At 38.2% G+C, this 15,045-nt stretch overlaps 1 protein-coding gene across 1 annotated transcript in view; it reads right to left on the reverse strand.

Moving 5' to 3' along the window:
• Nucleotides 1-944: 944 nt before the first annotated feature.
• Invadolysin (leishmanolysin-like peptidase, invadolysin) overlaps nucleotides 945-15,045 on the reverse strand; it is a 550,229-nt gene continuing 536,128 nt past the window's right edge. The window contains exons 14-15 of the mRNA XM_068229813.1: nucleotides 12,561-12,721; nucleotides 945-1,185 (exon numbers count right to left, since the gene is read on the reverse strand). Coding sequence (XP_068085914.1) covers nucleotides 945-1,185; nucleotides 12,561-12,721 — 402 coding nt within the window. The remainder of the gene's footprint in view (nucleotides 1,186-12,560; nucleotides 12,722-15,045) is intronic.

Raw genomic sequence — 15,045 nt, forward strand, 5'->3', positions numbered from 1 at the left:
CGTGATTACCCCAATGCAGATCTTTCCTTATATTAATACCTAGGTATTTACAATGATCCCAAAAATGAACTTCCACCCCATCAACGCAGTAATTAAAACTGAGAGGTCTTTTCCTATTTGTGAAACTCACAATCTGACCTTTATCCCCATTTATCATCATACCATTGCCTACTGTCCATCTCATAACATTATTGAGGTCATTTTGCAGTTGCTCACAATCTTGTAACTTATACAGAATAACATCATCTGCGAAAAGCCTTATCTCTGATTCCACTTCTTTACACATATCATTGATATATATAAGAAAACATAAAGGTCCAATAATACTGCCTTGAGGAATTCACCTCTTAGTTTTTACAGGGACAGATAAAGCTTCACCTACTCTAATTCTCTGAGTTCTATTGGTCTGTCGAAATATTCTACGTGTGAGAACGAGGAATCGAATGGAATGATGATAAAAATTGACATATACTACAACCCTTGATTATTTATCATCTTGTGTAACATGTGCATTGTAAGAAAAACTTAATTCTTCCATATCCATATGACTAAAAAACCATAACTTAAAACTATCATTTTCACTTTCCACCAAAAAAGTATTGGTCTGAATTAACATAATGCAGTTTCTTGATCCTTCGTGAACGTTCCAGTACTTGGTAGGTCATCCTTTCCTCTTTATAATCTCAGCTAACCTATTTGGCATCGATCGTACCAAGGTTTCCGTAGTTTCCTTTGGTATGTTATTCCATTTGGTGAGTAAGGCTTCTTTCAGGTCAGCTTTGTTTGATATTGCATGTTTTCTCAAGTCTTGCTCCAAATAGTGCCACAAATTCTCGATGAGGTTGATGTCGGGAGATTGTGGCGGAGTTTCCAGCCAATGCGGTGTATTATATAACAACCATAGCTTCGTGTTCAGGGTTGTGTGTTTGGGATCGTTATCTTGCTTAAACGTATACTTTGCTGAGTCCTATTTTTTGTTCACTTGATGGAAGATGTGTCTTGAGGATGTTCATGTATGCTTTGGGATCCATAGTCCCTTCAATAAAGGCTAATTCACCTACACTATTCGCACTCATAGAACCCCACACCATCAGGAAACCACCTCCATGTTTCACAGTAGCTGTCAGATTCTTCTCTTCAAGTTCAGAATGCGTCTTCCTCCACGCAGTCACTCGCCTGTCTGACCTGAAGAGGGCAAATCTACTCTCATCGATAAAAACAACTGTCTTCCAATCCTCATAGCTGTCATTTCTGTGCTCTTTAGCATACGCAAGTCGCTTCTTCCTGTCAGCATTACTGATGTACGGCTTTCTAGGGGCTGTTCTGCCCGCATATCCTCTTTCGCGTAGCACATTTCGGATGGTTTCAGATGACGCTTGCACTCCTACATCTTGGTTTAACGCAGCTGCTATCTTCGGTGCACTTAGCTGAGGATTTTGGGCCAGTTTACTCACAATTTGCCGTTTGTCTTGTACTGATAACTTTGAGGAGCGGCCACTTCTTGGGCTATTTTCCATTGTCTTTGTTCTTTTGTACCTGAAAACAATATTTTTAACAGTTGTAACAGCTCCTCCAATTATTTCACTTATGTCCTTGAAAGATTTACCTTTTTGAAATAGATGCACTACAGTCCTCCTTTCTTCCACGGTTCTTTCTTTCATTTTCCTCCTCATTGCCAGCTGAACACGGAAACAGTGCTGAATATTACCTTCCAACGTGTCGACACACAATGAGCCCAAGTTGCCGTAGACAGCATGATATCACGATGATATTGTTTCCTAGACCAATACTTGTTTGGCGTGTAATGACGCACGCCGTTGTATTGCTGGTCCCTTTGCAAACAGCGTGAATCTCCTTGGCTCCATATTCAACCTACTGATGTACTTGACTGCCCTACATATCTACATACATGTAATTCCATTATATGCACCATTATTTGTACTATACTGTTCCTTTCGTACCACGGGTATGGGCAGACGAATACTTTCTTCCCCACTGTATGGATATACTGTAGTTCTTGCATCAACCAAATGAGAAGTCCTCCAGAATGCACTAAATACCTAGAAAAATGGTTGGTACAGATGGTCTTCAGACGGGGAGGAAGAATTGCAGCACAGGACATAATAACAAAGAGGACAACCCACTGGAGTCACTCTACAGGCGACAATTACTTCATTCAAAGCCCACATTTAAGCCAGATCCATGGCAGGCATAAGAGCAATACACAATATAAAGAACATTCAACTATTATCTCTTGAAACAACAATGACTCTAGTATGTGATGGGATAATGCAGTCAGATGGTCAAGAAGGTTTACACTTTTTAAATTGCTGAAGTTTAATATACTGATTATTCTGAGCAGATTTAGTTAGTGTAATTTACTTTTGCCAGTGTGTCACAGGGCTTATCGCATAGTTTACACTAGTAGTCTCCACTTGGGTCGTGTATGTCGAAACCCCTGTTCTGCAAAACTCGTCACCAAGTGTCTTAATTTATTAATTCATTGCTGCCATTCATTTGTCATCATGGCGTTTGTTGCATAAAATTCACTCCAGATAGCGTTTTTCTTTTCGCATACCGTAGTATTTGACTGTACGTGTGCGTGGAAGGTTCGCTAATATCTTTGATGAAGAAGCTCTCTCTCATCTTCATGATGTTATCCGTACTCCTAATACTGGTTTCATGAAACATGCCTTTTCCCTCTCAATCTTGCTCAATTCTCAGACTGCCACTTTGCCCCAGATTATGATGATTCTATATATTGCTTCTGGAAATATGAACATTGCTTTTATTTGCTGCTAATTGCTGGAGGATTCTGATAGAATCAGTAGCTTTTATTGCTGCTGCCGCTCTCTGTTGTATATGAATACTGAACGATCTGAGCATTGTTCTTAGATTGATACCAAGGTATTTGATTTTTGGTACAATTCCTGATGGTTTGTCCGCTAGTGTCAAGGTGTCTCTTCTTACTTGTTTGCCTCCCTTTCTCGAAATTAATTTGTTTTGTTTTTGGATGATTTATTTCTGTTCACATCTCAAGTTCATTTAGAATCTGAAGTTGTTCTGGTCAATCAATCCTATCGCCATGCCGTTTGCATACACGATCAGTGTTGCAGAACAATTTCGGATGTTCTTTGTAGTGTCTATCGCCGTAACATTGAATAATATGGGACTGATGAGATCTCATATATTTCCACTGTTTTCTCAGATAGGGTGACTTTGCAAGTAACTAACCTCATCTTCTAATCTGTATTGAAAGGCTGTTTAATTACAACAAACAATGTTTTATTATAAACCACCTATTCAATACATCAAAATGTTATTACATTTAGAGTTTCCTCAATAATATGAAGTTATATGCGGGACATGTTTCGCTCCTTTATAGAGCATCATCAGCCAATCTAGAATCTCAAAGGTTGGTTTATGTTCGTAACTAATGGCTTAAAAACTATTTGTACATTTTACAGTCTTGAACTTATTTTAGTACTTATTTTAGTTCACACTCCAGAAGATCAGCCTTCATAAACAGGTGGCAGTAGGTTTAAAATGCCTCCAATGTTAGGTGGATAGAATATTCTTCAGTTGCATTAGTATTATGCAACGCTGATTTATGCCTCATGTGATATCTGAGCTAAAGTGAAAATAGGTCTATTTTTGTCTCATTGAAAGGGAAGGACTTAATTCTGCAAAATGAAAAGATATTGTACAGAAAGGGAAAAATGTCTTTATTGATAAAGCACCTTAATCACAGACAAAAACATTTTACACATACACACTTTAAACAATAATACTGACCAGCTGTTCTCACACACACATTCACTCACTTCTCAGCACTTCTTCTTAAGACACTTTGGTTCACAAATCAATATTGGGAATGTTCTAGTGGATGTGCACCTCCCTTGGTCTGATCCTGAGAAAACTGAAACATCCTCACATCTCTGTTTTGTATCCCTAAACATTTGTTGCCAACATTAAATTCTTGTATAGATTATCACCCTGGATGCAACACCACTGAAGTGGTGTCACATTTTAATTTCCTAGGTTGCAATGCAATCCAAATGTAGAAATGAAAACCCGTATTGGTACAGCAAGAAGTGCGTAACCGTGAGCCCTGATTTAAAACTTGAAGTGGTAGGTGTTACAAATAATGCATACTAAATGTAGTCCTTTGACTGTTTTGAAGAATGTTAGAGATCTTACGGGTGGACCACGAAACTTGCAAAATCTTAATTCATGCAAGAAAGCAGCCTGATACAACTGATCATAAAACAGAAACAAGGACGTGGGTGATAACTTTGAACAAGATAATGATTCAATATCTATAATGTGGCATCTCTGATGTAGAGAACACAAACAAGAAAGTTTACTCTGTAATGTTTGCCAACTATCCTTCTGTAAGAAAGAGAAGAGACATTTAAATTAACTCTTGATTCCAGCTCAAGACAGCTGTAATTATTAACTACAGATAGGGTGGTGTGGAGAGATGCATCAAATCAGTTCATGGACTGATGAGCCAAACAGCATCTTAGAACGAAGCTTAATACCCTAAAATCACGAACTGTAATTCCTATTCAAGCAACATCCAAGGGAAATCGAATGGGAATCCTGACTGCGGCTGCAGTTTAAAACCACAGCCTAGAACTTATTTTAGAAATCAACCCTAACAGTTGGTTTAAAAATGGGTTTACTTCAATTTTGATTTTCTTTCAGAAATATAAATATACTACCATTCAAGCAAGCTGCCAAGAGTAACACAAGTTCTCGTACACAATCAGGACACAGGTGTCTTACAGCAACAACAAAGCTTGCTGCACTGTCGGCCTGTCCATAGTCCTCAACAATACTTCACAACGGATTGAGAAACCAGAGTCACATTTGAAACATTAACAGCTGTTAAATGGTTTTATCACATGTGAACCTTAATTCAGCCAAATATGACATTTTTGATATATTCATTTTATATCATTATCACAAAATAAACAAGTGAACACAAGAGAAGCTACCAATCATATTTACAATATAAAAATACTTTCATGCCATGACACAGTCTAAATGGTAACATCGTATGTACAAGAGTCTAGATCTTCACCGACACATTTCTTAATTCCTGGTACGGCAATGTGGGTAAATACCATCAAAATGTTTATAAACAACATTTTTCGTAATGAAAATACTCAGACTGATAAAATACACAAATTTTACAAATTATACTCAAAACAAGTAACTGGGTAAAAAAAAATGAACAATTACATTTATGCAAAATAAAGTAGGAAACTGATAGAAGTGCACACATCAGGCCCACACACAGGATGGTTTTTTGAGGAGGGACGGGGAGTGTTGTGGTGCTCAATTTGAAACTGGCACGCTGCGCGAGGAACATTTCAGTTTGTGACAGTGAGTTCCAGCCAGCGAGCAGACAGCGGCGCTGACGTCACCGCTCAATGAGTGTATGAGGAGGAGAAGTACACAGAATTTTGGACACGTAGCGGCACACCCTATTAAGAATGAGTCGTGAATAGGTGGACTGAAGTTAACCGCTAGGTCTCACTCTAGGGTGCGCCCGTCGCCTACACTGAATAGAATTCTCTTTTCAAACACTTCGTCCTAACAAGCAGGTTGCTTTCACATGTCTAGAATTAGTGTTGACAGCTAGAATGCTATACTTCAGAACTGTGCTTTAGAGTACAAAACTTACTCCCATTCTTTAGTGTGTGTCCTAGCAACTCAGAATCTTCTACATAGTTAATAAACATTATGAGATCACTGTCTGGTCTGAAAATCTCTTGATACACAAATGTGTACCGACAATATAGATTCTGTACACAATGTAGATATTATCGAATAAAGATTGTTCGTGTTGTATCATTGACGTTTTGTACACAACATTATACTCAGGAATAATGGGCATAGGAAAACCCAACATCTGGAGAGCAAACATATGAAAACGCCAAAGTAAGGTCCAATTGCCCCAATAACCTACTGTTTCTACAATAAATATTATTTCTTACTGAATTACTCATTTGTAATATTACTCACTGCTTTTTAAATTCATAATTCTTAACATTTCTCCGGGCACAATTTACTATTTATTCGAGCAAGGTAAGGGTGCTATAAAAATACAGTTGTGTCAACTGAAAGCTCTGGGTGTGGGCCTGCAAGATGGGATCACATATAGGTCAGCGCGGGAAGAGCCCCTCGTGATTCCCAGACATTAACACTTGATGTGGGAACAACAAGAAAGTGAGATAAACACAAGAAAAAGGGCCGGAATACAGCATCTGTATTACTCTGTCTTCATCAGACTTTCCACATCTGTCATGATGGCCTCTCAGTGGCTGTTGAAGCTGTTTGAGAAGAATGGCATTTACGAGGATAGAGCACTGTCCCACACTAACCTGTATTGTGTTTATGCTGTCTTCCTATATTTGACTTGAAATCAGGAAAATAACTATCATATGTATAATAACTACACTTTGAGGAATATGTAGGACTGCAGGGAAATAAATTTTATGACGTAAAACTTGGCATTCGTGGTTCTGGAATTTCCAGTTTTTATGTTATCTTACCATAATATTAAATTCAAGGAATGTGATGTTCTGCCTGCAGAACAAATAATTCTCAATTACGTGTTATATTTGTGTTAAAAAATGGCTTAGAAGAATATATTTGTATTGGTCTACCTGTTCAAAAAAATGTTGATACAAGCCACTTGTAACTGTATTGAACAGGTGGACCAATACAAGTATTTGTTCTTCTAAAGAATTATGGAACCAAGTAAGAAATTCATCACTTGTGATGACTATTGTGTGCAGTAATGATGGGATGGTGAAGTAATGAGGCGATTAACCTTATTTCAGATTCTGGTAGACAAGTAAACTGAACAGCACATTGAAATTGGAATTCTTCACACGTACAAGAAAATATGTTATGAGGACATGGGTCTCTAAACACTAGAACTCTACAGAGAACATTCATCACAAGAAGCACACAGGAACAGAACGTACCAGCATATCCTCCGTTAGCATCAACCTGGCCATTGCACTGATGTATCCCATATGTTTTATGTGCCAGGAATATGTCTCAGAAGGCATTGTTACACCCTGTATATGAATGGACTGATCGTTAAATGATGAAATATTCTGATGTGGCCATGACTGTAACGATTGAAGCTACAAGTTATGTTGGTTGAATGATGTCTGAGACCTGCTATATGAGCGACTGTAATTGGTACAAAGTACTTGTTTGATTATTCCAACATAATTTTTTAAATTGAAATTTCTTGAATAATGAATGTACACATAAATTCCACCACAAATGATGTGTGTGAATTATGTAGTACAGCTCCGTAATAGGATCAAGTAGTTCATAAAAGTGAATGTCTGAAAAAGTGTGGGTACTTTCTGGTTTCCGTGCAACTAACATAAATGCCAACATATTTCTGTCCTCACAGGTAGCAAAAAAGAATCTACTTTTCATAAACAAAAAACAATGATGATAAGTTGCAAAAAGCAATTTAATATCAGTGAACTGGCTGTTCCCTCATCTGCCACCGAACTGCTATTTTGAATTCATCACACTTTGGTGCTTGTTGTTTAAAGGGGCCTAACATCTAGGTCATTGACCCCTAATGGTTAGAAATGAGACGAAATGTAATGACAATTTAGAAATCCAAAATCCTCCACTGGCCAGAATTCAAAACGTGATGACAAAGAATGAATAGATGGATATGAATTTAAAACAATCATAACAGTTAATTGTGTCCAGGTTCCACCTAGTCAATACAATTCAGAATGTATTATTATTTACACTATCATTTACTTATATACAAACACAAGTACATGTTTCGAGAAAACATGGTGTTCACCCCATGGTGGTACTAATTACAAGTAGTCTCATGGTTCTAATTCGATCATCTTTTGGTCGCCCCATTTAGTCGCCTCGTACAACAGGCAGGGGATACCGTGGGTGTATTCTTCGCCAGCATCCCCCACCCACAGGGGGATCATCACACTTTGTCCTGAGAGATAGATTATAACACCTGAAGCATTTAAGAGACCACTAACTTCAAGGACATGTCTTCTGTACAGTGTGGTGAGAAATGGGAGTATACTACACTTTGATAACAGTGCCAACTGTACGGAACTTGCACTGCTCAGACATTGCACCTGTCAAGAGGAAGCCTGCTCCGGCGTGAGGTATGATAACAGTACCACCTCGTGAGAACCTTGAATATTTCATCAGAAAGTTAAAGGCTAAAGGTGAAAACATTGCGCTGTTTCTTAAACATCAAGAAGACAAAGCGCACATGTTACGTTTAAAATTAGCAATGAAGAAGAAATATAGGTGGTTCAGAATTTCATCTTCCTTGGTTCTGAAATTGATTGTAAAGGTAACTGCATCTACAAAATAATAATAATAATAATAATAATAATAATAATAATAATAATAATAATAATAATAATAATCCCTCAGAAATAACACCACCCACTTGCGAATGGCGAGTTCATTTTTACTGGATAAAAAAAAAATCAGTTATCAGTTCATAACAAGTCGAGCAGAAGCACAGTTCACTACTTGATAATGTCGAGGATGGAGTATCACCAAGTGCCATGTTCTTGGTTTATTGTGCCTGCCTCAAGATGTGTTTTATGGTAATGAGGAAATTGTACAGGTAGCACACTTTTTATTGATGGTGATATAAATGAGGACAGATATCTTGGATTAGGTCAAGGCAATCTTCTTAAATGGGACAAAACCTGACCTACTTTGACCAAAAAATGAGTAAAACCTGCTGGAAGAGGAAGTCATGTTCAGAAAAGAGGAACTTGTCGTTCCAATTGACACATTATAGGCTACTTGCGTGTTTGTTAGGATGAAACCCTCGACCAATTCTAATGTCAAGGATGGCACACACAGAGGAATTAACTAGTTAGCTTAAAAACCTGGCCCACTGGGAATGAAACCTGGGACCTGCTGGAAGCGACAATGACCTACTTTTGCCACATAATGAGTAATACCTGCCTGGAAGAGCTGTACTAGACTGAGACAAAGAGATTACTTTTGCTTCCATATGGAACCAATCACTTTGCATTTGGTGTGCAGTAAATATCTGAGTGTTTTGTTCTGTTCGCTGTTAGTAAGCAATTCATCATGGGAACCGACAGTGTGGAAGGGAAAACGCTCATGAATATACCAAATGTAACTTACACATAAGTTTTGATTACACTATAACATACCTGTAAAAAACAAGGAATAAAAATAGACACTATTAAACAAAGAACAACATCTTTCGTTCTTAAAACATCATCAGATTCTAGCAAGTCACATTCAATATTTGTTTATTTCTGTCCAAACACCTATGAATTTGAAATTTGGAGCTTATTTTAATGAAATGCTTCAACTGCAGCAGACACTGCACGGCGTTTGGGAAACGGTTGCTCCTTCATTGGCTCGAATGCAATTGGCTGCCAGTCTATTACGTCACTCCCTGCCTCTCGGCCAGGTCTGGTGTTCCCTTACCATTATCATTGTAGCAGCTATCATCATCATGATTTCTCATATTACAATTACTTTTTAATGAGCAGCATGTCCCAGACCTGGCCGAGAGGCAGGGAGTGACATAATAGACTGGCAGCCGTTGCATTTGAGCCAATGAAGGAGCAACAGTTTTCCAAATGCCGTGCAGTGTATGCTGGAGTTGAAACGTGGCAGAACTTCATTAAGATAAGTTTCAAATTTCAAATTCTTAGGTGTTTGAAATATTTATGTTTATTTCTGTCCAAATACAAAATGTGACTTGGTAGACTCTGATCATGTCATTCTTTGTTCAATAGTGTGTATTTTTATTCCTTGTATGTTTTTTACAGGTATGTTGTAGTGAACTTGTGTGTTCGACAGACTGAACAGATTTCAAGTTACGTGTGACTGAGTTGATACTGGCTTCCTTCTAAACAAAACATGAGCATACCAATAGAGTTAAGACTACAGAAATGTTGCTGTAATGATGTACAATATTACAAATATGGTATTTACCCACACTCAGAATAAAATGTACAAACCATTGGACAGGAACAAACGACTGCAAATCAAGTCATACACAGAATGAGACGAACACAACTCAGCCCCAACAGCAGGGTAGACAGTCCTTCAGTCTTGATGTGAAAAGTGTTGATTACAGCCGGTAAGAGGCTAGGAACACACTACTAACACACCAGGAGGAACCTAGTGCATCAATATAAGTAATGGAAAGCAAGAAACAAGTGGAGAATCGGGTAATACACCAGGTGTATCGAACCTTCACGAATGGATTTCTTGTAAAGAGGATATGAAAACATTGGTCCAAGAATACACAATTACATATTCACCTTTAGCTAGTCCTGGCTTGAGCACCACATTTGCCTGACTTCAACCTTTGGGAGCGCAAAGTCTATCGTGTATTCAACTGCTGTTGATTTGTGTTTATTTGTTATGCCAGGTCAAATAAAACATCAAAAACCTCTGTTTCAAAATACAATAACAAATAATGATATAGTACACAATAAAATATTTATCAACTGCGAGAGCCACAAACCAAGTCTGTTTTTTGATAATAGAGTAAGGTCTTTCTTTCATACTAACAAAAGACTATCTCTAAATTTTGTTTTGCTTTAGGTTTCGGGGACAAGGTTGATGTTAGACTGGCTCACATGATTCCAAGACTTAAAATTGGTGATCAAAGTAAAATACAGTTAGATAGGATAGACAAGCAGTACAGACGGTAAGTCAATTTTGTCAATATACCTTCACAATAAGTTTCTTTACATAAAATCAGGATAAAGAGTGTTTTTCTTTTTATCTGTTTTATAGAGCACACGAAGACAGCAAACTACCTTTAAGCTATGGATTAGAGGAGATGTTCCATAGGTGGAGCTGCAATTATAAAATTCACAATTACAGACACATTAATTTGAATGTCGAGTTAATGTTTTAAGACTATTTGTTTCATGCAACAAAAACATTTTTAAATGTAGTTAATTTGATACATTTGTTATTGTATTTTGAGACAGATGTTTTATTTCAACTGACATAACAAATTTGTTCGTAGGCATAGAATGAAAAATATTCCATTCAAGTGATACATAACTGAAATGTACAAGTGTTAGGCAAAGAAAGGTAGTGATGTTAGAGAGTCCTAGAAGTAACTGGTAGATTAAACATCCACTGAAGAAGAGGTTTTTGAAACATGAACGGAACTTAGCAAAACAATAAAGAGACTGTAAAAAGTAGACAAGGTGGAACTAACTGAATGTTTCAGCTTATTTGGAGATAGATTAGTTTGAAGTCAATACGGACCATTATGGTTAAAATAATAAATTCTACGGCAGGTCTTTCAATTTGATGCTTACAGGCAACCTGCGATTCTGAGTATGAGTTGATGAATAATAATAATAATAATAATAATAATAATAATAATAATAATAATAATAATAATAATAATAATAATAATAATAATAAGAAGAAGAAGGTGAAACCTGGTGTAGGCACACAGCCTCGAATAACACCAAGGGGTCTGCTCAAGGCTTAACGTCGCCGTCCAATAGCTGAATCACCAACAACAGAGTGAACACTGCAGAGAGGTTCAGAGTTGAATTCAGGCTTTTGGCTCTGACTGCTGTTGATGATCAACTCTCTGAGTGTGTTTAATGACAACCTATCAGATGGTATGGGCATGGCGCTCAATGCAAAGACAAGTGGAGGCCTGTATTCAGGGAGAAGGAGATCACTTTGAACATTTTACATGATGCGTGAAAAGAATGTTCCAGTTGGCGCTACAGATGTATTCAATGTAACAGTGCAATAGTGTTGAGGAGTGTCTAATTACTAGAGGTCAGATAATTCTGTAATTATGCATTTCTCGACCCATGTCTCTATACTTTCTTTTCCTTCTTTTTTTTTTTTTACGAGGATTTCACTCCTCAAGTTTTGCCACTGAATTTTGATACACTTGTATGGAAGCTGGAAAGTAGAAACGCTCTTGTCAGTGGCCGAGAAGAATTGGGATTGTTGATCAGACTGTCCCTCAAAATACAACAATCAGCTTCCTCTGCTATACACAATGGACAAGTGAGGCAAGCTCGCACCATTTCAATGAGCCATTTCTTGTAAACTACATTCATAGGATTTTGAAACAAAGTATGTTATCAGAAAAGTTTCACTGGCTTGCTCTAGTCCAATAGTTAAACTGTGGGCTTCGTCAGGAAGAAGTACTCTCTACATCCAACACATCTCCTGTCTAAATCAATTTCACACGCGCAGCAAGAACGCTGCGTCCAGTGGAAGAGTAGCCTCACTCGATCTGCGCTAGCCAATGGCCACACGCTATGGGAGAATGAATAATGTCTCTTACTGCAAGAAGAAAATTGCCTTCACTCGGGCAGGAGGTGCAATTACTTGCGGTTGCTTCATGGGCCTCGGTCACACCCATGTCCAGAACACTTCTTTCTTGTGCACTCCAACAGTGCACGTGACCGAAATCTGTGGGGTAAAAAAATGTCTGCCCATCGGCATGGAACTTCTACTACCAAGGCCACCTGACGACGGCAGCCGCCAGCGCCAGTATCACAGTTGGAGAGAGGGAGGCGACGAACGACGAGCCGCACGTCAGCTCATCAGAGTAGTAGATGTGGGAGCGCGGGGGCAGCGACCTTGGCTTGCACCACTCGTCGATCTGCTCGAGCTCCTCCTGTAACAGACAATACATGATTCTGAGTATGAAGATACACAACTCTTCATGCTAAAAGATTGTTCAGCATGAATTTAGAATAGACCAGACGTGGGAATAGGAAAAAAACTACAGAAAGGAGACAGTTTTAAATATTTATGCAGTGTCATTGAGGAAAGTGGGATAAATAGGTGAGACAGAAAGGTAGATAACGTGTCCAAGAGGTCTAACATGGAATGAGGAAGTGCAAACAAATCTTTATAACACTACTCTTTGGTGGTAGTGATTATTGTTCTAAGAGGAACTACAACTGGACAGCCAAATTCTATTAACAATAACCAGGCAAAAAATGAAACAAGTCAGAAAGGAAAGTGCCACACGTAACAACGAAAGACTTCCCAGGTCTCACAAACCTAGAACTGCTGGACTGGAAGAAAGCAAGAGCTGACCAAGGAGCCTGGCACGACATTCAGCTGGGGAACCTGTGGTCACCTATTATGACATGTCGTGGATGTATTCTACTGCCCCTCAGCAACAGAGGAATCTACTGTGTTCCTAGCAGTGGGACGCCTGTTACATCTTCAATGTTCAGTATGCAAACCTCTGAAGCAATTAAGTGATCTTCTCTATTTACAAGGAGATAAATACAAACTTGAAAGCACATGGGGTCTACATGCTAGCAGGAAAGAAAGTGGCTGAAGAGAAATATCTTGACAATATCCTAAATGAAAATCAAAATTCCTAGAACCCTTTTATAAATATATACGAAGATTGAAGGGAGGGAACAAGTCAGTTCATTCTCTTTGTATAAGAGGGGATTTATTGGCGACAACAGATATAGATAAAGCGGAAGCATTGAATAAGCACTACGGAAAGGTTTTTAATCCGGCGGCACAGTTATTCAGGGACAATTTTCTGAAAACTAATGATGATTACACTATAACGAAGCTTTAATTTGTAAAAGGTCTTTCCAAACTCAGAAAAAGTAAATCTTCTGGGCCAGATTCTATTTCCGGAGAGGCACTTAAACTCGGGAGTGAAGCGATCCTACCGTATTTAATAAGGACAATATGAAGGTTCCAGAAGATTGGAAATTGGCCATTGTAGTTCCTATTCACAAAGGGGGTGACAAGAGCGACTTGAATAACCACAGACCGGTAAGTTTGAGGTCCGTCGTATGCAAACAAATGAAGCAATTAATAGATTATTTGAGGTTCAATTGGGACTCTTCTGAAATGATATTTAAGGGGCAGCATGGTTGGAAGGCTTCTCCTGCGAAAGTCAGCTCTGTTCCGTAAGCTCGATGGTGTGTCAAGGATTGACGCAATAATAATTGATGTTGCTAAGGCATTCGATGTTGTGCCACATGACATCCTCCTTAACAAGTTATCACGTATGGACATTGACATCAGAGTTGTGAAATGGATACGAGAACTCCTCAATGGAAGAACTCAGAGGGTGTGCGTGGGAGAAACGCTATCTGGTGTAGCTCAGGGTAGCGTTATTGGGCCAATTCTTTTCATACTTTTCATGAATGATATGCCTGTTTCAATAAAATCAGAAGTGCGCCTCTTTGCCGATGATTGCGTCATATACTGGGAGATGAAGACAGAGGAGGACGAACTATTGCTTCAGTAGGATTTAGATAGATTGAAAAATGGGCACGTGTACATAAAATGAAAATCCACAGTGGACAAAGCAAGAAATTTTGTTTCAGTGAAAAGAAAATGACAGGAAAGAGGGATTACGAAGGAGGAATACCATTAATTGGGAAAGTCTTGAATCTAGAAGAACTAGAGCTCGCCAGTGTGGTGTTTATAAGAACTATTTGGGAAGGGGTGCCTGGAGTAGTATCAGGAATAGGTTGGAACTTCCCTCATACTTATCGAGAAATGATCATAAGCATAAAATTACGGCCAGAAACCAGCATTTGGACGTGGGCAAGTTTTCCTTCGTAAACAGGACCATAAGGGATTGGAATAAATTACCTTCAGCAGTCTTTGATAGATTCCCTTCCAGTATCAAGTCATTTAAGGAGACCATTAGTGTCAGTGTAAAGTGAAAAGTAAAAGTTGTAAATTACGGACACTGAATTTGTGATTTTCTGCTTGTTTTAGGTTATGAAACTAGTAGTATATCTTGTCATATTTTCTTTCCATGGAATTGTTTGTTGTTTTTGTTGGGTAATTAAGTTAACTTTACTTTATTATTACACTGCTGTAAGTGACCATTGCCACCGCGATGTTTCCCATTTGTTAATAATAATAATAATAATAATAATAATAATAATAATAATAATAATAATAATAATAATAATTGTGCGATGGGAGTTCAAACAAATACAA

The sequence above is a fragment of the Anabrus simplex genome, chromosome 12 (assembly GCF_040414725.1).
Source record: "Anabrus simplex isolate iqAnaSimp1 chromosome 12, ASM4041472v1, whole genome shotgun sequence".
Classification (NCBI taxonomy): domain Eukaryota; kingdom Metazoa; phylum Arthropoda; class Insecta; order Orthoptera; family Tettigoniidae; genus Anabrus; species Anabrus simplex.